The sequence below is a fragment of the Anabas testudineus genome, chromosome 6 (genome assembly GCF_900324465.2).
Source record: "Anabas testudineus chromosome 6, fAnaTes1.2, whole genome shotgun sequence".
NCBI lineage: Eukaryota > Metazoa > Chordata > Actinopteri > Anabantiformes > Anabantidae > Anabas > Anabas testudineus.
The window spans coordinates 23,202,705-23,230,463 of NC_046615.1; the positions used below are offsets into that span (position 1 = coordinate 23,202,705).

At 40.0% G+C, this 27,759-nt stretch overlaps 3 protein-coding genes across 3 annotated transcripts; all 3 read left to right on the top strand.

Annotated features, from left to right (window-relative positions):
- The first annotated feature begins 4,318 nt into the window (after positions 1-4,318).
- On the top strand, positions 4,319-12,208 carry LOC113166173. The gene is made up of 4 exons (XM_026366148.1): positions 4,319-4,974; positions 5,064-5,144; positions 5,658-5,842; positions 6,238-12,208. The coding sequence occupies exons 1-4, from the start codon at positions 4,887-4,889 to the stop codon at positions 7,117-7,119; spliced, it is 1,236 nt and encodes a 411-aa protein (XP_026221933.1). The 5' UTR covers positions 4,319-4,886; the 3' UTR covers positions 7,120-12,208.
- A 2,003-nt stretch (positions 12,209-14,211) lies between these two features.
- LOC113165179 (troponin I, fast skeletal muscle-like) lies at positions 14,212-17,676 on the top strand. Its single transcript, XM_026364533.1, has 7 exons — positions 14,212-14,272; positions 16,139-16,171; positions 16,325-16,361; positions 16,459-16,587; positions 16,671-16,760; positions 17,044-17,220; positions 17,478-17,676. Exons 2-7 carry the CDS (start codon positions 16,164-16,166, stop codon positions 17,571-17,573), a joined length of 537 nt encoding a protein of 178 aa, XP_026220318.1. The 5' UTR covers positions 14,212-14,272; positions 16,139-16,163; the 3' UTR covers positions 17,574-17,676.
- Positions 17,677-18,912: 1,236 nt separating this feature from the next.
- Positions 18,913-24,514, top strand: LOC113165181 (troponin I, fast skeletal muscle-like). Its single transcript, XM_026364534.1, has 7 exons — positions 18,913-19,026; positions 21,523-21,558; positions 21,729-21,765; positions 21,865-21,993; positions 22,406-22,495; positions 23,366-23,542; positions 23,773-24,514. Exons 2-7 carry the CDS (start codon positions 21,548-21,550, stop codon positions 23,851-23,853), a joined length of 525 nt encoding a protein of 174 aa, XP_026220319.1. The 5' UTR covers positions 18,913-19,026; positions 21,523-21,547; the 3' UTR covers positions 23,854-24,514.
- Positions 24,515-27,759: the final 3,245 nt, after the last annotated feature.

Sequence of the window (27,759 nt, forward strand, 5' to 3'; positions counted from 1 at the left end):
AGCTATATATCCCAGCTTTTAAAGCCTTATGAGCCTGCACATAGCCTGAGATCCTCTGGTAGAAATCTTCTATATGTCCCTGATGTCAGAATGACAACTAGAGCTGACAGAGCCTTTTCACTTAGAGCCCCTAAACTCTGGAACAGCTTACCCGAGGATATAAGATCAGCTGACTCAGTAACATCTTTTAAAACTCTCCTTAAAACATACCTCTACCGGCGAACCTTTTGCGATCTTCTGTAAGCTAAAACAAATCTGTCCTTGGGAAGACTCTCCATTAGATTACAATGTCTTTACGTTGGAACTGGTCTCCCCAAGGACCGATGTGGTAGTTGTTTGTATTATTGTTTTGTTTGTATAGCTGTTTCCTGCTCCCCAACCGGTCGAGGCAGATGGCCGTTTAACTTGAGCCTGGTTCTGCTGGAGGTTTCTTCCCCTAGGGGGAGTTTTTCCTCTCCACTGTTTGCCTAGTGCTGCTCAAGTTGATCTTGTTGGGCTACATGTGTTTCTTCTCTGTCTTGTGAAGCACTTTGTAACATATGTTTAGAAAAGTGCTCTATAAATAAATTTATTGTTATTATTATTATAAACCAAAGGATTTCAGATTTATTTATTATTTATTTATTAGCAACATGCAGATTATTTAACTTTCATTGTGTTAGTGACTCAAACTGCTTTCAGACCATCAGGTTCTGTAAGTTTACAAGTCACCAGCTTCATGTACTTGAACCGGCATCAAACGGCTTCATGTACTCGTCACTAACAGACCTGACAAACTAAGTTTAGGATGTGGTCTTTGCTGTGGCGCCACCTGCAGGACAAACTGTTTTCTCACTTCATTAACATTGGTAGCACAGTACTGATTCTGACGTGTAATGAACCATTGAGCAGATTTTCAGTCCTGTTAAACAGCTCCTGTACCTCAGACAGAGATTTAAAGAGGAGCAGGTCAGTGAAGGATCATTAGGTCCAGCAGTGCTGAAGTGAGGAGCTTCAGGAGTCTGTTTGAGATGCAAATGTCCCACTCAGTCAGGCAGATCCACTCTCACACTTCACATCACACAGGATCCTCGTTCCACCTACTGTCACCTCCTGTGACCAGGAAACCAATTCAATTCAATTCAATTCAATTTTATTTGTAGAGCGCTTTTTACAATTGACATTGTCACAAAGCAGCTTTACACAACCAAAGAACAGTACATGAACAAACCAGGAAAATACTTTTCAAACAGCGCTGATAGATGTACTGTATGACAGCTTCGTATTAGTATCATTAATATGATGAGTTTGTCATAACTGCAGGAATAATCAGCTGAATTGAATTAGGACTAAAAGTGAGGCGTACATTACAGTATTGACTTTACCACAGTGTTCATAGTATTGCAGAAGGCTTCTCAGTGACCTTTCTGCCCAGATAAAGAGGAATTTGAGGAGGAAGTTGTCAAATTTTACAGAATGCTCATATTTATCAAATATTAATGCTCATTCCTTCTATTTTAAATTAAAATCAAGGTGCAACTTCAAGGACCCATCTTATATTTTGGGTTAATGACTGGATGGAGGGATTTGAATGGTTTAAATACACTTCAGGAAAGTAAAGGTCAACCGATTTAACAAATAACAACAATAATTCTAACATTTCAACAACAAAATCATGGCCAGATGGGCTAGAACTCTGTTTTTAGGTGTATTTACTTCTGATATTTACCCCTTTAAAGGGCAAATAAAGTCCTTTCAAATGTAGTTGTTTGTGTGTGTTTGGATTTTAAAGTTTTGTTTTCTGCCAAAATTAAGTCCTTAAAGTTAGATACAGTGAAAAACTGTCTGAAAAGCTAGCAGAATATTTCTTATACCTTTAAAATCACCTTCATTATGGAACAAATATACAATTTTAATTCATAAATTAAGTGAAAGTCAAGGTTAGGTTGAGTAAAGTGAATTGAAAGCAGAGGCTGCCAGGAAGGAAGGATGGATGATGATGTACTGTACTGTCATTAAAAGTAATAGTACTTGTATTAAAGGTTTTAAAAACTACAAAAAAATTAAGAAAATGTCTGTGTTGTTCTTTAATGCTGCTTCTTTACTTATTCCCATTTAAACTAAAACTAAGGACACATCAACAAATAACAAGGTTACATGACAATTAAAGGTTTTAATGTGTGATAACTGTTCAGGAGTCAGAGCAGCTGAGTGTTTCCTCATCACCTTAAACCACATCACGGCAGACGTGGCCTTCATTGTGGCTCTTATCTCCTGTGAATGTCCCTGCCTGCTTATTGACAGAAGCAGCTAGATACACTCACACTTCATTATGGAGAGCAGTGACATCAGCAGCTCGGTGGGTTACCAGGATACCTGCAGAGAGGCCCGGCCGTCCAATTAAAACACAAGAAGAAGAAGAAGAAGAAGAAAAACAAGCTCCAGATCAGCTCAGAGATAATTATTACCAGACGGAGCTGCTGCTGCTGCTGCTTCAGTCCGTCTGCTGACACACGGAGACACAGACGAACAACAGGCTGCACACACACGGTGAGTCGACTCATAAAACAGAAGGTGTGAAGTGACAGAGCTGCTGCAGCTTAATGGGAAACTTCCTGATGTTACGATGAATGTGTGGTTTTATCTCTGTCATCTCTAAAGCATTTCTTCATTTCACCAGTCAGGTCAGGTCGAGTTGGAAGGACGCACAACAGTTCAAATATGAACTAAAGGGCTGTTTGAACATTAAAAGTTAAAACTTATTTCTCTAAACATAAGGTCGTTAGATCAGATCAGAGCTGGAACCAGAGTGTAAACTACTTATTAATCATGTCTGAAGGTGCATGTGCAAATAATCTGATCCTTTGTGAGAATCTACACAACTTCCTAATCACTGCTCTTCCCTGATTGGTTAAGAAGGTGATTTTAATGTTAGAAAATCATATTTCAAATTAGAAAATAAGCGAAAAATGTTGTGAACTGTAGCTGAAAGTACTTCTCTCACCGTTTGTCAAATATTCATTCACTATCCAAACAGCTTATTGTTTTAGCAGTGGAAGGCAGCTGGAGCCGACCCCAGCTGGTGTGTGAAAGGCAGGGTACAGGTTGGAGAGAGCTGGAGGAGCCACACAGAAAACCATGCAGCACATTTGAACTGATTCAAGATTCAAGATTCAAAAAACTTTATTGATCCCAGAGGGAAATTGTTTTGCCTCATTACCATTGTTCTCAAAATAGACAGAAAGAAAAGGAACCACAACCAGGAAAGATCCAACACCAACATAAATACACAATAACATCAATACAGAAAAACTCAATATATATACAGAATATGTAAATAGATAAATGAAATTGGGTCAATATATGCACAGCAAGGTTATGACAGTATCACTTCCCCCACACCTTACAGAGGGGGGAGGAATTGTACAGATTGATTGCCACAGGTAGAAAAGATCTCCTGTGGCGCTCTGATGACCTTCCAGTTTCCCGTTCTGCCCCAGTTACAGGACTGACCGACTGCACTTTCTGTATTTCGACCACTGCAAGCTCCCACGAAACCTTCTGCTAGTTTGTGGAGGTGTGGGAAGAAATGGTCAGCCTGGAAGTAAAGTATGAGTTAATTGGTGATTATGAATGTTTGTGGTTTGACCATCTCCCCCCGTGCAATGCTGTGAACTGAAACATAAATTACTTTCAGAGTTTGTGGGAAAAAACATACACAGCGGTGTGCACACGATTTAGGCACTTTAGATATTTCTCCATCATCAGTATCATCAGGGAGATGATTCTGCACCGTGACAGCAAAGCTGAGCACAGACAGAGTCATAAAGAGCTACTGTAGGTTCAGAGACCAGAAAAACACAGTGAGTGAGTGGATTTTCCTTTCCAGCCATGCAACAACACTGAATGTACCTAAAAACAGTAAAGTTATGAAGTGCAGCATTTAAAAAGCCATTTTCAGTCAGTGGGAATAAACCATCAAGTTATTGTTCGAGAGGCGTTAGGTTTACTGCTCTGCACCAGCCGCTGACATAGAATTCATTGACGGAGTCGTCGATCCCGCCCATGTAGAAGACGCCGGTACATTCATCGAGTAACGTTTAAATCAAGGCTCATTTTGCCGCTGACCTAGCCTTCCAGGTAGTTTTCCTAACAAAGTGAGTATATTTTTGTTCTTTAAAACTCATTAAACTTGAACCTCCGGCGCTCAAACACTGACTCGGTTCATTTAACAACTTATTCTCTGAACTGTTTGACTTACAGTGACTGTCGTGATGGTTTATTCAACCTGGAAGGCTAAATTCAGGGTACATCACTTCCCTTGGCTGAACCTGCATCGCCGCCGTCGGTGCTGGTGAAGGTGTTTGGTAGAAAGCCAGCGAGTTACCGGCTAAATCTGAATAAATTACCACATTTATCGTGTTTGTCACTGACATTAGCCGTTGTGGTTTAGTCACGGACAAACACTCGATGCTGCTGTAGTTGTTGTTCATGTGTAATGGGCTGCAGTACCCACAAACCAGCCGCAAACAGCGGGTAGTTATGCTAACAAGCGGCGGTTAGCTTGCTAACGCTTTAGCCGATATGTGAACCGCTCCGACCGTCATGTTAGCGCTGTCCTCCGGTGTGTTTGCTGTAGCTTGTTGCGGCCTCACTCCCCCCACCGGGGCAAAAATAACTCGCGGTTAGAGCCTCCTCCAGCGCGCAAACATGACTCACTCACAGTGAGCTAATGTTAGCGGGCTGCTCCTAGCGGCTAACTAGCTAACTAGTGATGCAAGTGTCAGTCCACGCCTGGAGGAGCTGAAGTCATGTCTGTCCGATGGAGCTGAAGTGTTGCTCGGCTTGGCAAAGATGACGGGCCACCTGAGCCGGGTTTTTGTGCCTCTGTCAGCAGGAGGGGGAACATGGAAGCCGAAGAAGAGTGGAACAAAGACCTGAGTTCACACAAACTGCTGGATAAAAAGGTGCTCTGCAGGCAGAATGGCAGGATCGGTAAGACTGCAGCTTTAAAATGATCAGCATCATCCAAGCAGACTCGTACATTTTGTTAAGTTTACTGCAAGGTGACCTCTCCTCTGCAGGCATAGTGAGAACCCTCCACAGCCTGTTGAAAACCCAGAACACACTGCAGATTCAGTCCATCACCCGCTCAGAATGTGCAGGTAGGTGAAGTGGAAAGTCTGTGTTGGTAAATCTGATGGTTTTTAGCTTGTTGTGCCGGCAGGTTGGAGAAAGACCTGGATAGTGTAGGTCTGCTTCTGCATCCCATCAACTGAGGCCTTCTAGTACAGAACATCTGAAAAGTGACTTTGAGGATCAGTCGGTTGGAGGAGCCCCAGCTTTTGTACTTAAAGTCTCTGAGGAAGCATTTTATTTTGAAAGAGATGTGCCCAAAACTATTAATTAAATTGAGTTTATTTAATGCCAGATCATAACAAATCTAATTTCAAAGCACTCTACAGTGTCAGGATTAAGACCTTACAGAACATATTGATATAACAATACACAGATCTATGTAGAAAACCCCAAAAATCTGCATTTTTTGTTCATTTATTAGTCTGCCTGATGATTTTTATGTGTGCACACAAGTAGAATCAGATAAACCTGCATTTATGTGCAAAACTGATCATACAGATGACTGATGTATAGCTCTGGCATATCGTCTTGTGTCACAGGCTCCTGTCCAAATCTGATGATGAGTAGGACTGAGCATGCCGATGCGAGGCCCGTCCCCGTGGCCCTCACCCCCCAGCTCCCTCCCAGAGCCCACCGGCCCCTCTGCGTGTCAGTCTCCTCTGACAGCAGCGGACGCTTCAAAGCTCTGGAGACACAGGAGTGGAAGAACAACCTCAAAGCTCAGGTAGATCAACTAATTTACACTCACTGTCTCTATTTTTAAAAATTCAATGCTGGAAATAAATTTTACTTAAGTAAGTAAATTAGTTTCTTGTGGACATGAAGACCTTGTTCTGTTCAGAAGCTATAAAAGTGGAGAAGCACGTTCATATTTAAATAAAAATAGGATCATAGGAGTTTTGTAGGACTACAACCCAATTCATATAGAAATATTTGGTGCAGGTGGAGTGACGTTAATACAATACAAATTAATTGTAATCCTATTCGAAGCATATCGCTTGTGTGAATCACCATCCCATAGTGGAATAAAAAAGTTTAACAACTTTTATGCTCTGGTCTTTAAAATGTCAGGATCAGGTCATGACTGAAAAACTCATCGCATGTGTGTGTTTCTTGCAGATGGAGCAGGCTCACAGTGCAGGAGCTGCCAGCAGCACCGGCTCTCTGGAGCGAGCCTCTTTGTTCTGTGCCTCAGCTTCCACCACAGCATCCAGCTCCGGTCTGTCCAGCCCAGTAGAGATCCTCAGCAAGAGCAAATCTTCCAGCCGCTTTTCTCTTTTCTCTCCGCCCTGGAATAGCAGCTCTGAGTCCGACTCCAACCCTCCGTCCCGCTCAGGCTCTAAGAAGTTGCGCAACTACAGCAGGAGAGCTGCCACGGGGCCGGCAGGTGCCAGAGGTCCTGACATAACAGAGACCAAATCCAGCGGACCTGAACACTTTCAGTACTCTGAACCTGTCATCTCCAAGGTGACGGATTACATCTATGTTGGTAACCTGAACGCGGCATACAACGGGCGCACCCTGTGCCGCAACAACATCGACAGCATCATCGACATGAGCAGCGTGCCGGGAGAACTTGGCCCCAGTCTCAGCCTCATACCCTGTACCTGCTCCCGCGGCGCCCGCCACAGCTGGTCCCGCCTCAAGGTGGACATTGGAAATGTGCCGGATGCTCTAGGCGACGGCCCGGCCCTGAGACAGCGCTGCTTCGAGGACATCAACGAGTGCATCAATGCCTCCACAGAGAAAAGGAAGCGTGTCCTGGTCCACTGTCGGGATGGTTTCTCTTTGGCACCGACGTGTATCATTCAGTACCTGATGGTGAAGCAGAACATGAGGCTCATCGCAGCCTACGAGCTGCTGAGAGCCAAGTACCCAGTCAACATCAGGGAGTGCCACCAAAACGTGCTGGTGAGCCTGGAGAGGGCGCTGCGGCCCGAAGGAAACGTCGACCCAGAGTGCTTCAAACAGGCCATCTCACGCAAAGTGGCATGGACCTGACGTGGTTCCACAACATGCTCGGCTGCTGCTCGAGGGCTCTTTGTTCCTTGAACCTCCCCTTGTATTAGATATTTTCCCACAGACAACCCAGGGCAGCTGTACCTTACCCTGTGGATATTGTTGTCCCTACTTGAGTTCAGTGGCTGTAAAAGTTTTGATGTATTTCCTCTTCAAACCTGTAAATGTGACTCGTCTGTGGTGCCTCCTCCCTCCCCACTGAACAGGAGACGCAATAGACTTTGGTATACAGATTTAATAGTGTTGGCTGTATGGTTAATATAGTCCTGCTTCAGTTCTGTGCCATGCTGTCGTGGTGGTGCTCTCTATCAGGGGAATTTCTTAATGAGAGATCTCAGGAGATTATTGATGTCAGTCCAGTGCAGCATGAAAAATTAATCTGCGGTTCAGTTGACACCAGGCACTAAAATGCATCTTAAGCTATTTTCACATATGCAGACTTTGTACTAGGGGGCTCGCAGGATGATGTCCAGGTAGATGTCCGAGCTGAATAACGATTCTCACATGCAGCTCACCATGGTAAAGGCCTGAGATGTTCAGGGTGTCTGTGCAAGTGTGAAAGCAGCTTTAGCGAGGTGTGGGTGTGTGGGTGTGTTGGTGTGGGTGTGTGTGGGTGTGTGGGTGTTTGTGGTAGAGGTGGAAACCATGATACAGACATCCATGGTCTTGCATGCCACTGATCTTATATTAATCCTTCCTGATGCCCTCAGCGTCGACACAGGTCCCTGATAGGCTTTGTATTACGAAAGTAGCATTGTGTCCAAAGTGACGGTAGTGACAGCTACTGAGCTGCTTCTCTGGTGCGCTACTTTCATTGACAGTAAAAAGTGTCAGATATCTGTGGTGTGAGCCCTTCAAGAAGAGCATTGAGTGTAGGTCATGTGGCCCCAATCCCAAAAAAGGAAAACAGCCCATAGTTTTGGGCAGTATGGCTAAAGGTTTGTCTTGATTCTACAGCAGGCAGATGTGACACACATGGACAGTAGGGGTGGATGATATAGTTATCATGAAAATAAAAAAATAAAAAAATACTGAGCAACATTTCATCACTGATTGCAGCTTTCCGACAGAAGCCTTTAGTAGTACAGGCACGATGCATTCAGGTACTGCCTTTTATATCACTTTCATTTTCAGTTGGACTTTAGGTAGACCTTCATTAAAAGATGGGGCAGCATCACTCTGTAATCATCTCTCCCTCAGTCAGCTGTATACACATGTACCCATGGGAGAGGTTAAACCTCCGTATTACAGTATCAGACACTGAGCTTGTTGTCGTCCAAACATCAATGCGTCACTGTGTCGTTCATCTACTGGTGTTATCGTGTAAGGTGTGATGGAACACTTCTCTAGGGCACAACCTACTGGTCCGCTTGCCTAGGATTTCTTAAGAGACCTTGTGGGCTTTAATCCAGATGCAGTTATGTTTTCATTAAGGTGTCTTTCACCAAATAAGTTCCATACACTACACATTTGCTTTGCATGAGACGAGCACAACATCCAAATAGGGAGATAATCAAGACCTAGCTTCACAGCACATCGAGTAGACAAAACTCCAGGATACCTTCATATGTGAAATGAGTTATTGGAGCCTGATCTACACTCTTTCTACTGAAAATATATCATTTTAACATGAACATGAAATCGCAATTCAGGTTACTCAAGATGCATTTTAGAAATATTCATGCCAGGTTTGAACTGCAGACTGTTATAGATTTTGACCCCATCTGCAGAGATTTGACAGTGAAACAAGTACGTGGCCAATATTTAGCTGTTTTTCTTCCTTAAAATCTCTTTTGTTACTAGAAAGTAGCTTTGATTTAGTAGATGTTAAAACAGATGTATTGGTTGAACCCTGTTAAAGTGAAGCTGCATTTCTGCTGCTGCAGGACGTACATGTGATTTGGCATCATAGGATCTGTCGCCTCTGACTGGATAATATTACTGATTAATCTGCTTCTGTCACAAGAAGGAACTTTGCACATGGACACATGATTTCAATCTAACCTGCTTCTGTTGTTTGTGACTTTTTTTTTATGATGTTTGTGTTTTTGGAGGTTATACTAGATAGAAGTTGAACGCCCGACCTCTCCTCTGTGAGGAAGACTGTAGCCTCTAGTTCAGCCACAGTTTGTTGGGTCAAATCTCTCCAGTGGTGCTCAGACTGTGTTATTAGTGAATTTGAACTTCAGTGTATGCAGTAAAGTTGGGAAAATGATGTTCATCTCTGTAGATTAGCAGTATTAGTTTATCGGTACCACTGAAGTGTGTGAGGGTTTCCGCTGCAGGAGGTGTGTTTGCACTACTTACAGGGTTGTTTAAAATGCAAAGTACTGCCTTTTATTTCAACATTGTTTTAATTGTTGTGTTTTTTCAATATGGCTGATGACATTTCAGAACTACAGCACCTAAGTTTGACAGTGACATATTCATTAGAACATCAGGATGAAGATAATGGTTCAGTTCAAGTGTTTACATGTGTGGTACATGATTTTTATTTTTTCCTCAGTTTACATTATTTGTGTGATTGTTGTGTAAAACCACCATCAAATCAAGTCTGAACATGAACCTTTTTAAATATTTCACGCTTTTCTGAAGACAGTTGTTTGTTTGTTTTCTCTAGGTCCTTTTAAAGCACTCATAATCAATACCATAACTTTTAACACAACAGTTGGCTGCGGCTAACTTAAATGATCATTATTCAATTTTTATTTTTTAAGTATGACTTGGTGTAAAACATTGAAAAGTGTTCTGCAGTATCTCATTTTGTGTTGGCAAAGCCCAAAGATATTTTATTTACAGAGCGAAGCAGCAAATCTTCGCATCAGACAAACTGGAACCAGAGAATATGAAGTATTTCTGCTTTAGTGATTGATGTAAATGAAACAATAAATCATCCAGTAGTTTCCACATTAGTTTGAGTATTCAGTGGGTTCAAGTGTTCTTACACCCAGTGCTACAGACACTACTGAGAAAACTGTTGTGGTCTAACATCAACTGTGTCTTTGAATATTTGTGGGAGGGTGTATATTGGTGAAAAGACCCAGCTTTGTTAGCTTAAACTAGATTTCAGACACCTGAAAGAGTACATCAGCATCCCAAAATAAATCAAAGTATTGAGCAGAAGTTTAGTTTTATCAAATACATTATTATGATTATTAGCTTAATGAGGCAGATAAGTGATGTGACATATTTCACAGTGTAAAGGTCGTCGTAATCTGGTTAAGAGTGTAAATGCAGTAGTGGATGGTCACGGTGACTTTTGAACTCTACTTGGATGGACAGGCCTGAAGTAGTCTGCCGGGTTTTGCTGCATTTCTTCCTCTGCTTTCTATGTTTGTGCAGGTGACAGCTAGTGACGTAGGAAGGATGCTGTTTGGGTGGCAGTGAGTGAACGGACGGGGCTGATGAGGTCTGTTTTCAACTTGCTAAATGTGGTCATTAGTCTGCAGGTCGGGTTAGCATCGTCAGCTTCTGTTAGCCTCTCCCTCCGGTCTTTCTAATTCTGCCCCAAAAATGCATATATAGATAAAAAACTGCCAACATAATTAAAATGATGAAGCACTTCTAAAAGAAAAAGTTCTGCAGTTTCAGGCTCAGTTCACTCAAGTTTTAATTTTCAGTTTTTAGGTCATGGTTTAACTGAGCAACTAAAAGTTTGACTAGAAGGTTTTGTACTTGATAATTGTTGGTTTGGTTTAGTTCAAATTCTGTTCCAATGGCCCAACAGCAGCTTTAGGTTAGAAAACTGTTCTTATAGGCAGCTAAATAAAAAAGGTTTGTTTCATGTTTCAACTTTTCCCACTTTGTGTGATCTGAACATTGAAGCTGTGCTATCAGAGCTCAAAAGTACTTTTAGGGTTATGACGCATATTAGCTATGAATGTTTGTTAAGGTTAAAGTGCCCATACTATACAAAATCCACCTTTTGGCCATTTTGGTTCATTTATGACTGTGTTGCATGTGGAAATACCAATTTTTTAAATTCTACATTTTCAGAATGGTCTATTGTAAGTTTGCACTTGTATTGTTATATTGTGGAGTGTCAGGGTCCCGATCCCTGCTCAGGCTCGGTCCAAACACTGCCCACGACGACCTCGGCCAATCACTAACAGGTCAACGTTGGTTTTCCTGGCTGCTGCAGACTCAGTCTGACAACAGAGTCACAGCAGTGACCGATCACTCACTATAATCTGACAGTGTACAGGCACATTTTGGGGACTTGAAGGACCTGGTATTTAAGCACCTAATACTTAATTAAGAGCACAAAACGGATAATATCCCACAAAGACCACTCGAGCCTAAATACGTTAGCTAGTCCAGTTTTCTTCCTGTTAGGAACAGTTCATTAAGCAGCTGATCTTTGTTGCAGTTCCTTGTTAAATCAATAGACACCTTGTTCAAATCCTGTCATAGTCTGAACTTTAAAACCTTATAATCAAAGCTGAAGGTAATAAAAAAACATCTAGATATTAACCAACTGTTGTATTTTTCCCTTGAACCTAATCTTTCATTATTTTTTAAATGACGGGCAGCGTCAGTTCAGTCGTGACGTAAGCGGAAACTGAAAGTATGGTGCCTTCATTTGGAGTCGTCTCGTGAACGTACGGTGACATTTGCACACTTGGTATCACTTTAACCTTTCTGGATATATTATAAAATGTTGAATATTTTTGGATGTTTTATTTTAGAAGAAAGTGAAAGTGACATTTGTATAAAGTGATCCTTGCTGTAATATATTTGCTTTGGTCATTATTGTACAGTACAGGTGTTTTACTAATGAAAGCAGCGAGGAGGCGGAAGAAGAAGAGGAGGAGGATCTATTTCTCAACAGATGTTTATTGTTCCAATAAGGCGCTAAAGTAGACAAAGTGTCTGAACATGTAATTTCATCCTTTGTAAAATCCCCCAGTTAAAATGATCGTAGACTGAAACAGTTTTCTAAGTCGTTCTCTCAGGTGACTTCTCAGTGGCCCAGAATGTTCTCGATGAATATGATGTTCAGAAATGTGAAGCGATGTGTTTCTCATGTCATGTTTCTTAAGTCAGATATAATTTGTACTGTTGAAATATTAAAGGACATAATGTACTTAACAGTTGTGGAGCTGTTGACTTAACAGATTTCTAAAGTTAAAGTATTGTGTGGTCATCAAACCTGTGGAATCAGCAGAAAATGATGTCAAACCAGCTTAATGTAAAGTTCCTAATTAACCTGTCAAACTTACCAGGCCTCTGTACTGGGGGGGGTTGTTCTCTATTATACCACGTAAACCAGGTCCAGGATCCCTGCTATTAAAACATGTATGAAAGCTTTTTATTGTTGAAGGCATCATGTTAATGAACAAACGCATTATCAATAGTTTTAATGTTTGTTCACCGCGGCGCCTGAAGCCCATGGTTCATCTCTGCTTGGGTCTCCAGGTAGGGGTGGGGGGGTAAATCAACGGTATTGTTGATTCATAAATCAACAGTAATGTTTTTAATTTTATTTTAACGAGACAGTGTTGAATTAGTGGAGTACGTTTATAAGGCGACAGGCTGCTTTATCGTGTGTTTTTCTTTTTGTGTTTCTGTTTCATGACTGTTCACAGTTTGCAGTTGAAGGTGTTTTCTGGGGTGATGGAGGAGCCGCTTGTTAAGTAAGTAAAGGTTTAGTTTTAACAACCTCAGCGTTAAATCTTAATCTCTTCTTGTCCTTTATCAGCCTAAAGTGTTTCAGCTTGATAGATGCTGTTTTAATCTAGTTTTCTTCATCAATCCTATGTTCTTCTTATTTACTGAAGGCAACGCTTGAGAATTTGAACATTAAACATTTCTGCTTTTATTAATTACTGTTGGTAGATACTCTTCATAGCTGCACCACGACTTGGTCTATTTGACAGACACACCTGCACTCAGTGTAGATTTAATGATATGAACTGTTTTCATGTGATTAAAAAACTGAACCACTGAATTTTACCCAGTAAAGGATGTTGGTTCTTTGGCCAAGCGACAGTGGTGAACAGTTAAAAGCAGAGTGTAACTAAAGGCTCATCAAGTGCACACTAATTATTGTAGAGAAGCATGTCTGATGTTTTTAAAACCCGCCCAGAGCGAGTTGAATTTCATTGACTTTATCACAATGTAAAGTCTATTTGCTTTGAGGATCAACATATCTTGGCTTTTATACTTGTGTTAGTATCAGGTGTCCAGTGTGCGCTGCCTCCCATCAGAAAATAAAGCAGACAGAAGCGTTACGAGCGTTACTTATGTGAGGTCTGTGTTGGTAGGTATGACTGTAACTGTCATTAATATTTACTCTAAGTTTTCCACGGTCATACTGTAATAAATCTGACCAATAGATCACTGTGAACAGTCCTTATTAAATGTCCTGTTGTTCAAATTAATTAACTTCAGTTTGTTAAATAGGTTTTAATAAATAACTAAACCTATCTTTAGCCGTTATGACCTTTTTGTCCCAGTCCTGCTCTTCTCAGCCACTCATGCTCTTTGCTGTTTTTCCTTCCTGCAGAAAATCCTTTGTGGTTTGAGTTCACAACATTTCCTTCTGCTGTTTCTCCCTCCTCCATCCTCACCACTCTCTCTCTGGCCAGCTCCTGTTAACAGCTTCTTAATACGTCCATTAGCGTCTCCTACATCTCTTGAAACTTCCACCTGTCGTCCTCCCAGCTTTCATCACTGCTGTTCCCCGGATCCCTTCACCAAAAAACTGCCTCAGACCCAGCATTCTTTAACACAGGGAGCCTAGGAGTGGTCATATAATTCTCTTAAACTGTATTATCTTGTTGATTTTCCTTTATTGTTCACTCTGCTTTTACTCATTTCCACCTCTAGGCCTCCTCTGTGAGCACTTTCCTTTTGGAGGTCGAGGGGTAATAATGCAATCAGTGAAACAATCTAGAAGGCAGGCGGTTATTTATAATGCTCATATAGGGAGGAGATTTGGGGTGGAGGGGAGGTCGGATATAATATTTCAAGTGGTGAGCCCATTGGTCTGGGAGAAAATCAACTTCCATAAAGAGAAACATGGGGTTTCCTTTGCCGTTGGGGAATGCAATATATACACCAACTTTTAAAGCCAAAACTGAGCCACTATCTAAATCTGTTGCTCCATTCAGTTTCCGTCTTCGGCCAAAAGGTGAGAAATTCACATTTCTTCTCTGTTGTTTATTTAAATATCATTGCTCAACTTTGCTGTTGGTCCTGTTATCATGCAGCTCATTTCGTGAAGCAGATAAATTAAAGTAAAGCAGCTCGATTATTTGATGGAAGCGACGCTGTTGACTGACGAGTTTTCAGATGTTCATTTTGGGGGTGAAGTTGTTGGTGCTGCAGGTGTGAAGTGCAGTGTGACGAGGTGCGTTGGCGTAAATGGACTCTGGACTTTGAAAGTGATAGTGTTGGTGTTTATCGCTGTGTCAACACAGATGGTTTGAGCAGATTTAATGTGTCATGGTCAATCAAATTATCTCTGGCTTCTTGAGATACACAGATAACTCCAAGTTTGTTTTTACAGTTTTTAATTCATTATTTACTGTGTTTGTGTGTGTGTGTGTGTGTGTGTGTTTGTGTGTGTGTGTGTGTGTGTGGAGTATGTCTTATAAATATGAGGTTTAACTGCAAAGATTAATATACTTTACAGAATATAGATCTTAAAGTCATCTCACTATTTCTAATGGAATTTTTATTGTATTTTTTATTTATAGGAGAAATGAGACTAAATTTGAGGATTTGTGTTATAACGTCTGTGACAGCTGAATGTTGCTGTCATGACGTATTGGAAATCAGAAATCTATCTTTATTAGTTTTGCACAGAGATGCTGTTACTCTGTTATTTTACAGGTCAGATCTAAAAGGTTTAATAAACTGAGCAGAAAAAGTCAGATTACCACAATTTTACATACAGAAAAGTCATTTAGCACTAAATTCATCATTTTAAGAAATGGGTGAGGGATGTCCCTTTGCTGATGATACTCTGCTGCTGTGTATGTTAATAACTTTTTGTTTTGTTTCAGTCTTAGCTTATCTGTTAGATCTGTAACAGATAATATTTAATTAGTTGTTTCAAATGTTAAACTAACCAGATTTCATTGTTGCCCACTAAAAACTTGATGAATTTCAAAATATCTGTTCAGGAAGTGTCAGGATCAAGTGGTGCCGTCTACTCTCAACTCTTTTGTGTTTCTAAAATGATGTGACGGCTCAGTTTAGCAGACTGTCCTCAGGATGTGCTGCATCCGCAGAAACATCAGTGTCACTTCTGTAATACAGCTGATTCATTTCTAATGATTTGAACTCTGTTGATGCATCCGTCTGCGTTATGGTGGATGTCAAGTGTCATCTAGATTTGACAATGACTTTTGTACATTAAGATCCGATGGCAGATGTTTAAGGTTTGTTCACTATTTCTGTACAGAACAAACTGGGTTATCTTCAGGGAACTGGGATTACTGACTTTTTACAACAGTTTAAACATTTTTTAAAAGCTTCCCTGGAGACAGAAGCCGTTCGCTCCTTGTTTTCTGCTGGGACTCGTTGATCTGGATCATTCTGCACAGTCTCTATTTCCAGAGAAGACGAGTAACGTCTCGGTCATGTCAGAGATGTTTGGACCAACAGACGAGGTATCAAGTGTTTCCTGATAATCTGCCTGAAGACAGATCTTTCATGACAAGGATACTCGCTGGGGGTGAAGACAGGGACAACTGGGCCTGAGATCCTAATTCTCCTCTTGTCCTAATTTAGACAAGAGGTTTTTTCTTGAGACAGTCCCCAGATGCTTGAGTCAGTATCATGTTTCATCTAAGTGGAGTTATTATTTAGGAAAGACCAGGCAGAGGTATTCAGTCCTGTTCCTCCTCAGCCTGGGTCTCCTCTCCCCCTGTGTCTTATTAAATACCACACGCCTAATGACTTTTCCTAATATACATCTCACCATCACCTGCTCATTCCTCTGTGTGCTGAGAACTTTCATTATTTCAAATTACAAAATCTTCTTCTGCAGGGTTTGAAGCCAAACACTCACCAACATGTCAGAGTGAGTAATTCTGGGTTCTGTTTATTTATATTCATTAAAATGTGGACGTACAGTTTAGGTTTATCTCAAAATGTGAAACACAAACACTTTAAACTTGAGCTGCTGTGTGTAATTGTACGAATCCTGTGTCGTATTCTTCAAATTCCTCCTCAGAAAAAAGATGTCTTCAAGTCGCAAGCATCACCTGAAGGTAAAAGAAGCTGTGAACACACTGATCGCTTCTAGAAGTGACTGAGAAGAGTTTGATGCAGATTTGTATTTTACGTTTTCTGCCTGGTTTTCATCAGAGTTTGATGCTGTCGATTGCTAAAGATTTACTGGAGGAAGAGGAGAGGGAGCGAGAGGAGGAGAGAGGGAGGTACATGGCTGAGAACTGTCCTACTCTGTCCCTCCCCAGGACAATGCAGGAGCTGCAGGTACGTCCACAACAAACGGAACTTATTTATATTTATAAGTGAAAGGTTCAGTTTAATGACGCTTTGCTGCCGTCTGTGTTCAGGAGCTGTGCAGGGAGGTCCACCGTAAGATCGACGTGATCGATGAGGAACGATACGACCTGGAGTTGAAAGTCAACAAAGCCAACAAGGAGGTCGATGTTATGTATTATTAGAGTGAAGTCATGCCACTGAAATTGATCTCAAAAGGTAGAAAATGTGTCTTTATAAAATATGAATGATATGAAAATACAGGTACACAGAATCCGTGTAATGAGCCATAATGTTTCAGCTCGACCAGCTCTGTTCTGTACACAGTTACAAATTATTTCAAATTATTTTTAATGTTTTATAACCAGAGAGTCAACAACAACGTTCAGTATTCAGAGTTTAGGACTGTTTGAAGTGAATCCAGACTTCATTTTGTCCCTGGTCCAGATTGATGACCTGAAGATCAAAGTTCAGGACCTGATGGGTAAATTCAAGAAGCCCGTCCTGAGGAAGGTTCGTATGTCCGCCGACGCCATGCTGAAGGCTCTGCTGGGCTCCAAACACACAGTCAACCTGGACCTGAGGGCCAACCTGAAGCAGGTCAAGAAGGAGGTGAAAGAGGAGGTGAGGAAGTGGATGGATCGGCCTGATTAGAGGAACTGTTTCAGAAGGCTCGTTAACCTTCGTCTGTGGTAGTTTAGTAAACCGAGGTTTGGTTTGGTTCATATAAACAAAGGATTAATTTAATGATGAATTCCTACTTTGTTGTTTATGTTGTTTTAGGCTGGAGATACTTCTTTAGTTGAAATTTCTGATTGAGTCACAGATTTTTATGAAACCAGCTGATCCAGTGCTGATTTGTGTCTGTTTGGATGTTTCAGGATAAAGAACTACGTGATGTTGGTGACTGGCGTAAAAACATTGAAGACAAATCTGGCATGGACGGCAGGAAGAAGATGTTCGAGGCAGAGGTTTAAATCTGTGAAACTACGTGTACATGTACTCATAACGTTTTAGTTTCTGTTTTCATGGACGTGGAGAGATAAGATGTAGAAAACTTCTACTGAATAAATAAATGAAAGCTGCTGAAGAAGCTGTTTTGTCATGTGTGTAAAACTGAATGATAGAAAATGTTAGTTATGGTCATTAACACTCAAAGATCAATAGATCAGTTCGAGTTTTATCTGAACCTGAAAAACACACACGTGTCTCTGTTCTGCTCCAGTTTACAGATTAAAGGATCGAGCTTCTAGGTAACTGTGATTAGGTCAAAGACAAAATTAAACACTCAGCTGTTGTCTCATAAAAATACACTGAGTTAGAGACAGGAAGGAAAATATCGCTGTGCATGTTGTCACTTCAAAAAGGAACGAGTGCACCGAGAACCTGAACTTCCCTCATTCAGGTTCCATATGAACATTAGGACAGGTTTAGTTTGCTGTAATGATTCTGTTAAGAGAGTTGTTTCCATATTAGTCACATTAAGTGTCTTGAACAGCTTTTTTAGCATGAAACCACTTCAGCCTGACAGAGGACAAAACAAACCACATACATGTGTCCGTGTGTCTCTTTGTGGTTTGTTTGCATCTGTTGAAGTCAAATCATTCAGTGTCTGGTCTATTCAAATAAACCACTTAGTGATGTTCAGAGACAGAAGATGATTTCTTCAGTTCACTCAGGAACAGATTTGAGGTGAGTCCTTTAATTCATATTTTCACTGAGTTGAAGTCATGAAGTCGTCACTTTGAACCTAACGGGTTTTCTTCTTTCATTTTCAGGTATTTGTCAGATGACTGTGCTACAAAACCAAAATGTGAGTTCAACTTCTTCTATTCTTTTATTTTCTGGCTGTTAAAAGTTTAGAATAATAACAGAACTTGAATAATAAAGAGGGTTTGAATCAGCTAAAGCTGGATTAGTTTGACACAGAATCCTTTTATTTATATTTACTGCACAGTTTATCAGTGGGAAGCTCTAAAATATGAAATATAAAATGTCTAACTGCTTTAGGTTTAAGTTATATTAAAATATTTGTGTCTTTCTGGATATTTTAACACCACAGTTTCCTCCAACAGTCTGTCACTGTTTCCTGCTATTTATCAAACCTCTAAATCATTTTCATTAACTGTTAATTTACAAAATGCTTTCTGCATTGTGTCCATCAGAAGCTCAACACAACAAGATAATACAGATAACAATCTTAAAGGGCGGGTTATTTATAATGAGGCGAGCCCAGGAAGGGGCAGATGACACTGTACTGTATTTCATGACCTTGCCAGCTCATTGGTTTGACTAGTAATCCACTTCCATAAAGAGAAAGCAGAGGATTTAGAGGGCTATCACAGATTGCAATATATACCTTCTTAACACTTGGTCTGCCTGGGACTCAGTCGGTGTCGCTGTGACTCTAACAAGCTCTGCTCAGTTACAGTAAGAACTCTTCCTCTGTGTTATTTCTATTGTTTGTCTGCACATCCTTTGTGTTTACAGCATACATGTGGCTGTAAACACTTTATCTTGTGTGTTTGGCTCTGAGAAATTTACATTTGGCTAAAAATGTATCAGTGGAAAGTTGTTGTTTAACGTTAGTGTTGAAGCTGAAATGACTGAAAATGTTAGTTATGAGCTTTTGCTGAATATTTGACGTTGGTCAGAATGAGGCCAAATGTTTAATCAAGGTGTCGCAGCGTTGATGATGTTTGACGATGTTCAGGAGTTATTTAATAGGAACTAAGTGTTGTGATGTAGACTTTTACTCATACACACTGTAGTTAATTTTACTACATAACTTTGGATTTCAGTGATGCTTGAGGTGAAATGTTCGTACTGAGTGTTTTTCTCTGGATTTCAAAGGTTAAAGGAGTCGTTTTTCATCTCGGTTTAGAAATGTTCAGACACGTGCTCAAACCAGTGATGAACGACGTGGTGATGTGGCTCGCTGAAAGAGCACACCACTACAAGGCATGAACCTGAAAACCGATCCCTCGGTGTTTATCCTGCTGTCAGCACCATCGGGTTCGGAAGAAAACCGCTGTCCGCCTCAGTCTCGGCCTCAGTGTTCAGTTCAGTTCCTGATTTCTTATTTGAATATTTCCCATTAGACAAAGCTGCTTGCTGTCGGTTCCTACATTAGACGAGTTCCTCCAACACAGCGGAGAACATTTCCTGGTTGTTATTTTTCTAATTTAAAGTCACACAGACACATCAGATCTTTTCTATTTTTCAGATACAACTCTCTCAGTGTGAAGTTAAACTATATGTTCATCCTAGTTCAGCACAGCAGGGAGTTATTTTTGCAACATGCTCTAACATCTTGGCCCCAGAGATGTGCTGCGGTGTTGGATTACTGCAAAACCTACCACCCCCCCTCCAGAGACAATCCTCCACTACACTCACTCCCTCTTACTTAAGACAAAAATCAGGACCCAAATTTAACCCTCCAGATATTCCATCCCCATAACAACAGCGACTTGTTTCGGTCCTAAAATACATCGTCGGCCCTGGAGATACCCTCTGCCTGTTACCGGCCATTTGTTCCTGAACCAGCTCCGTGGTCCAGGATCCCTGTGGTGGTTGTTAGATGTCTTTTCTTTTAATTCAAGGCTGCTGTCATTTAGTTTTTCCTCCATGATGAAGACATTAGGAACAGCTGTGGCTCCAGGAATAGAAGTCTAAATCCTCTACTCCGTCACAGCTCCTAAACATTACAGGCAGCTCAGGCACTGACCAACTGGTATCTCAGAGCTGGTACTTAAAGGGTCGGTTCCCCCGTCTAGTGAGATCCAACCATGCAGAAGGTTCTGGTTTTATTTTACCTGTTTGGTTTTCAGACCTGTATCTGTTAGCTGTGTTACATTTCTAGTGCTAATGAGCAGTAAACACAGCTGTAAAGTTGGTGCTGGACGACAAGTTAGGGCGTCAGGAAAGTTATTAGAATTCATGCTGAATTAGCGTTAACGTGTGAACTGAATGTTCTAGTAATCCATCAACAGTTACTGTGAAATCACTCTTCAAGTATCAAATGTCTTAGTTTATGGAGAAATAGGAATCACAAACCAGCTTATAGTGGAACCTAGAGTCTTCACTGATTAAATGGAGTTAGTTGACAACAGAAGATGAAAATGCAAAATATTTCCTGGTTACAGTTTTCAGATGTGAGGTTTTGTTGCTTTTCTTTACCATAAATCAATGACTTGGGGTTTTGGTTTTTGTGTTTAACATTTATTTGTCACTTGTAGCTGTTTGTGGAGCAGCAGAATCCGAATGTGAAGTGGGATTTAAATCAGAAACTGACTTTATGAAGCATTTTATCATCAATATTTTTGCTTTAACTCTAACTAAAATCTGCTTCCAGAATAAAGTCACACATTCACGTGTTAAAATCCCAGTGTGAATGTGTCCTGTGTCACCTCATATTAAAGTGCCTAACTCTTTTACTACCATTGTGTTATTGCACCTCACTTGACTTTTATGTTTGCCACATTTCTAGTTTTCACTTCTAACCTCTAGTTATTATTGTTGTTATAGTTATTTCAGAAAAACAACCACATTTTTAATCCTGCTGGTTTTACGCAGCCTGTTACAGATTTGTCAAACCTGGGAACTCGATCACATCCACAGATGAGACTGAGTGATGTTTTACATAACATAGATTACTGTGTGCATTAGAATATGTTTTATGTGTTTATAATTTATAAACATGAATTAAAACACAACTTTATATCCCCTGTATTTTATATTTTATTGAAATAAAGTAGTAATACGTAAAGTAGTAAGTAGTATAAGTCAAACTAATCAGCTGGGTCCCTGTTGACTTTGTTTTAATATTATAACTGTAGAAAGTTTTAAACTACAACAGCACAAAACCGTCCATGTTTTAACACAGAATATAGGTAAAAAACATAATTTATTTTTGTTCTCTTCCAGGTAACATCAGGATCCAGCAGCTAACATGGCCACTGAGTGAGTAAACTGTTATTCATCAGTAAATTTATGTTTATTGTCCTGTTCAGGAGCAGAATTTTAACACATTTTAAAATGTTCTGAGCCAGTGAGCAGAGGCATTAAATTACTTTTCATTTGTTTTCATAGTTTAGCGTCCTGTTAATGTGTTAATGTGTTTTTGTCTGCAGGAAAAGACTGTCTGCAAGGCGTAAGCATACTCTGAAAGTAAGAAATGAATCACTATGAATATAAATCTTCATTTCTCACCCTTACTCTGAAACTTCAGCTGAATTCTCTTACGGTTTGTGGTCATGTCATCTGCAGAGCTGTATGCTGGTGGTAGCAAATACTTTGCTGGAGGCTGAAGCAGAGAAGAAGGTTGAGGAGAGGGAGAAGTTTCTGGCAGACAAATGTCCTCCAATGGACCTGCCGTACTCCAGGGACGAGCTCCTGGTGAGGCCGCCGTCCTGGTTTTCAACTGTGTCAATGATAAAACACAGAGAAGTCAGGTTACAGGCACATTTCTGAGGAAAACAGTCTGAACTCAATCCCAATCCTCTTCCATAGAGAATAACAGTTGATTATTGGATTTGATTGATTGATATGATTATATCCTGTATTAATAAGGCTCTAAAATAAGTCTAGTCGAGTAAAAAAAGTACAACACTTGACAGTCAGTGTCATGGGAGTATTAACAGTACGATTTATTGATATGATTTCACATTGTAGCTAATTGCGTTTATATTCTGTGGGTTTTAATCAGCTTAAATCTATTTTAGCCAAGATTATGTCACATTCATTTGCTTCAGTCATTACTTAAATCAATCAAATAAAAAAAATCAACAAAATAAAATGTTCTCTTCAGGAACTTTGCCAGAAACTTCATGAGCAGATTGACATCAGTGAAGAGGAGAGATACTGCATAGAGTTCAAGCTGAACATGGTTCTGAACGAGGTGAGAAACTTTCCCAGGTTAATTTACAGCCGTGTCCCAACATTAGCTGACATCATTCCACATTATTTATACATGTTTATTAGTATATCATCTCTGTAAATGCTGCAGCTAACACTGCTAACATGATAACCACCAGTATTATAAATGTAACAGCGAAACTGCTGTAAACTGCGTCTTTGCTTTTGTGTAGAACACATCTACTCACTGACACGGTTCATTACACTGATCTCACCTTTGTGTCGTGTTATTAAACAGCAGCTTTCAAGTGTTTTCACCGTGACTCACTTCTAATATGAAAACTATTTGAAAATTGGAAAAGACATCTGTTTTTTTTTATAACAATAAAACTGTGTTGTTTGTATTTTACTTATTGAGTCAAAGAAAAGACTTGGTAATAAAGATCACGGCTGGCTGCGGTGACACAATACGATGCACTTTATCAGCCCCATGGGGAAATTTGCTGGCGTAGCTTCTGTGCATTATTTTGACATGAGGGAAGTATAAAACAGCTTAAAACATAAACTGTGTTGCATATCAGTGCTTATACAACAGAATAATATTACCTTGTATATCAATGACTACAATATAAACTTAACCATGGACCTGGCTGTGAACAGACACTGAGTGAATTCAAACAAATTATGACAGAAATGATATGAAGCCTGGGGTTTTGGGGCCCCTGGGCAGTTGCCCACTTTGCCCTGTTTGTTATCCATCCTTGGAAACAAAGTGGACCACAGTTGGAATTAAAGCCTAGAAGAAAGACAGAAGTGGAGTTTTAGTAGCCAGTAAACACTTCGCATTTCTGATCAAACTCATGATTTCACTTATAATCAAATTCATTCACTGCTCCTTCGTTCCCCTATAAAGGTCAGAGACCTCAACATAAAGATTGTGGATCTGAGGGGAAAGTTCAAGAGACCTCGTCTGAAGAAGGTTCGTATGTCTGCTGACGCCATGCTGAAGGCTCTGCTGGGTTCCAAACATACAGTCAACATGGACCTGAGGGCCAACCTGAAGCAGGTCAAGAAGGAGGTGAAAGAGGAGGTGAGCCGCTAACTGCTTTATCTGGTTTGGTACCTGATCCACAGGCTGAAGTTTAGTGTGTTCACTGTGTTCTCTGTTCAGTTTTAAAGGGAAAGTGGGTTTTTATAGAAATGTCGAGAGCTGCACACTCAAATTAGTTTTTTCTGTGTCTTGTTAATATGATTTGCTGCTTTTTCGTTCTCTTCTTCAGGTCATCATCTAAACTAAATGATTTGTATCTGTGTCCACAGGACAAGCAGCTGCGTGATGTGGGCGACTGGCGTAAGAACATTGAAGACAAGTCTGATAGGAAGAAGATGTTTGACAGTTAAATATGATCCGTCATCAACTGTTTTGGCTTAAGAGTAATTATTTCAGGACAGAATTCAGGTCAAATGTCTTTGTATCTGAAGAGTTTTGTTCTGAAAAGCTGGATATCTGTTAGAAACTCACCTTTTACCCTTTTTAACAAACAGACCTGAAAGCTGTGGAAAGCGCAACTACAACGAGTACAAGTTAATCAAGTACAATGTGTGTACTACTACTACTACTGCAAATGTAGGAAATCTAGTTTTTCAGCTGCGATTGATGAAGCAGAGTCGGGTTCGTTTCTGAATTCGTTATTTCATTTTCATTTTGGAACAAAACTCTTCAGTTACATTTAAGCTGCCTTCTGCTTTTGCCTGTATTGTCATTGTACTGTGATTTATTTGGACTGTATCTACTGATGTTACTTAGTGTTGAACCAACCGGTTTTGTTCTATAAAAGCTGAGTTATACTTCAACTTGGAGAAACACCAGAAATAAAAAAAAATAAATTAAAAAATTGCTGAATTTATTTACCGTGACTATTTGAACTGTATGTTTCACTGTAGCTGATGTCAAGTCGGCAGAATCAAGTCATGTTTTCTAAACTGTTCAGAATGTGAAACGTGTCTTCAAATGTTTGTCTTGTTGCTGTCACATTAAAAACCACCGCTTCCTGTTAATCTCTTCCAAAGCCTTGTTGAATTTGTAAACTCTCATTTTTAGATGTTAATCAGTGTCTGTGCTCAGTTGAAGACTTTCATGTAAAAGACCTGAACATTTTGGAAACATGTAGGTGACATTAGCATTAGCTAATTAGCTAATGTCAGTAGCTACAGGTATAAAGATGATTCCAACTGTGAGGCTTTTTAAGAAGACTTGTAAAGAAACATATTCTACTAAACAATCAGCTTTTCATTCTGCACAGTTTACAGGTTTATAGCTTTGCTAGCTTATGCTAATGTTGCTAACCAAATAGAAATTAAAGATTTTAGATTTTTGTTGCATTATACAATACATTCCTTCTCAGGCCACATAAAATCCATTACACACTTGTAAAAGTTATTTTTTTTTATATTTAACATTTATTTTGTAAGTGATAACTAACATGGCTAACAAGCCATTATACTGTTTAAATGGGTTAGTTTAAAAAATCACATTTTTATGTTTGACAACTCTTTAAAAGTCTCTTTAGTGAACAAAGACTGTGATTAACTGTGGTATCTGTTGACTTTTGAAGTAATGTTCTAATAATTTACTATTCCACATTACAAATGGAGAATTCTCGGCCTTCGTCCACGGAGCAGAGCGATGGTGAGTGATTCAACCAAATATCTATATTTTGTGTCGCACTTTTCCACAGTAAATTAATTCATACATGAATTATTGTTTTCCTTGTAGACGGACGTGACCTGTTTGATTTGGTTCATTCATTTTCCTGATGCTGTCAGGTAAAAACCCTCTCGTCCGATACTTAAAGGTTATTTCTGTGGGAATATTGGTGAGTAACAAAAGTGCATCAGTGTGTTCTGCCTTGATCGTATGGGTTTAGTGTAGCGACCGTGTGAAACACCTGTCAGGATGTCAGATGTTCAGTTTAAAGGCTCCTTCTAGTCCCAGGGTGGTCCTGGTCACGACAAGCTCTAATCTGAACTCACAGAACAGTTTGGCATTTCTTTCATGTCCAAAACCGGTTCTGTTATATGTACTGCACTGACTGGACAAATATATGTTACTCTCATTATGACCCACGTCTCTTTAGCAGTGAACACTTCTCAGAAGCCTCAACAATGACTTGTGTACTTGGCATGTCGTTCCTCAGAGTTTCTGCAGGTTATATTTGACCTCTGCTGACGGCTGCATCATATCCTCAGATAACAGCTGCCTCTTCATTGAGACTCACACCAGCCACAATTAGAAATGAGAGAACAGAGTGGGAGAGCCATGTGGAGAGGGGAGAGCTGCAGCCGTTTACAGTGTTCGCCGTGCACACTTTATTTGAACTAGTGGAAAATGGCTATAACATAGAAGCACCTCACAAAATCCAGTGTTAAAATGTTCTTCTTTCTGTGAGGAGATGATCTGTTCAGAGCCCTGAACATGAATGAAAAATCTTTCCAGTAATAACAGGTAAAAGGCTGCTCAGAGTTTTAAAGCATTAAACATGTAAAAGTATATAAATACTAAAATGAATGATCACCAGGCTTTAAACAGGGTGGACATTTCTGGTGCTGTGTAGCATTGTAAGTTCTCTGCTTTTTAACTGGTTATTAATTTAGTCCATTAATTTTAGTCCATGTGGAGCATAGTTTCAGTCTAACCTGCAGGTTTCTGTTCCAGTCAAACACTGTAGCAGCTGATTTCACTGATTAGTTCCTCCTTGAAGAATGAAGGTTGTTAATCAGTGAAATCAGCTGCTCTCAATGTCACATCCTTCAACACCAGTGCTTCCTGCAATGTGCAGTTTAATTTAGAAGTGTTAAAGTGTTACAATAAAGTTTCTGGATGGCACTTTTAATTACAATTAAATGTGAGAAATACTCATCGACCTTTCAAACTATTTCATAAGAGGCAGTGTCGCAAAGGTATTTTGGACACTGTTCAACCAGTGGACAGGTTGTTGTGTTTGTTTCAGTGTCCAGAAGAAAGATTTATGCATCTCCAGGACACTTAAGTCTTAATTAAATTAGGTTTCTTTTTACATCACAGCTGATGTCTGTTGTTGTACATTTAATGCTGTGTACTCTCTCCTCTCAGGTCTTCTGCAGCCCTCTGGCTGACCTGAGAAACACTACATTAAAGTGGGAAGAGGAGGTGAGTCTCCTCTGTTGAATGTGGGAATTGAGACGTTGACATCTGCTGGGTGAATTTTCTTCTCCAGCTTTGGCATCATGTTTGTTTGCTTAGAGATGTGTCATTTAGTGTTACTTCCACCCATGGGTTACATGTTTTCCCTATTTGATCATTGAATTTAATAGAAAATTGTGACCTAATTAATTGTTCTGGCTAATTAATGGATTAGCCAGTACAATTACAACCTCCTTCAATGTGAATCCATAAACCGAGCAGCAGCAATAATCTCTGTTTTTACCGGCAGACCCTCAAATGGCCACTAGATGCTGCTCCAGCAGTGACAGTTTAACACAGTCACCTCTCAGCGGGTAATATAATATTCAGCGTTTGTGCTGTTTGACGATCTCACAATCCCAGACTAGAGTCACTAGAAAATAAGTAGACACAGTAGGATTAGAATCGTATTTTCAGCTCTGAGTAATGTGAGGTGTGGGTTACAAAAACTGAACTGGAAATTTACTTATTTGGCTAAATACCATTTGTCAAATGGATTTTATTAAATGTTTAAATCCAGTAATATAAGTGATGCAAGTAAGCTGATGTTTGAAGTATAGTAGCATGGAGGCCAAAGAGGTTCAACACTATGGCAGCCAGTAACAATAATGACAATAATAATTGATCCTGGATTAAATCGGCAGCTGCACAGGTTGCTTTTACTTTTACATCTATCCAGTTTGACCAGTCAGTCGCTGTATTAAAACCAGTTTTAAAACAGTATTAAGACCTTGGTTTTTACCCCCTGAAGTGGTGTTAGAATGCACCTCAGTTATGTTCAACACTGTTCTGTAGTCAGTGGACATGTCGATGTAATTTAGTACATCTACGCACTAAAACAGAGTTAAACACTTGAGTGGTTAAATCTAAAGTACAAACTAAATTTAGTATTTAAAAGTAATTATTTCAAGCTGTATATTAGATGTATTGCAGTTATTGTATCATTAGCAGGTGAACACACTTTCATACATGTTTAAATATCTGTTACTTCTTAAAGAATCTTAGTGACAAGCACAACCACTCCCCCCGCCCCATGTTGACGATATCGAGACTATCTTCATGCTTCAAACACGACCAGATGGTGG

Excerpts from the sequence above, each read along its gene's own strand:
- LOC113165181 (XM_026364534.1), top strand. Across the intron at positions 22,496-23,365 it reads TGAACATGGTTCTGAACGAG|GTCAGAGACCTCAACATAAA; the intron begins GTGAGAAACTTT and ends TCCCCTATAAAG. Across the intron at positions 23,543-23,772 it reads AGAAGGAGGTGAAAGAGGAG|GACAAGCAGCTGCGTGATGT; the intron begins GTGAGCCGCTAA and ends CTGTGTCCACAG.
- LOC113165179 (XM_026364533.1), top strand. Across the intron at positions 16,362-16,458 it reads GTCGCAAGCATCACCTGAAG|AGTTTGATGCTGTCGATTGC; the intron begins GTAAAAGAAGCT and ends GGTTTTCATCAG. Across the intron at positions 16,761-17,043 it reads TCAACAAAGCCAACAAGGAG|ATTGATGACCTGAAGATCAA; the intron begins GTCGATGTTATG and ends TCCCTGGTCCAG.
- LOC113166173 (XM_026366148.1), top strand. The coding sequence starts at position 4,887 with ATGGAAGCCGAAGAAGAGTGGAACAAAGACCTGAGTTCACACAAACTG. Across the intron at positions 4,975-5,063 it reads CAGGCAGAATGGCAGGATCG|GCATAGTGAGAACCCTCCAC; the intron begins GTAAGACTGCAG and ends TCTCCTCTGCAG. Across the intron at positions 5,145-5,657 it reads CACCCGCTCAGAATGTGCAG|GCTCCTGTCCAAATCTGATG; the intron begins GTAGGTGAAGTG and ends CTTGTGTCACAG.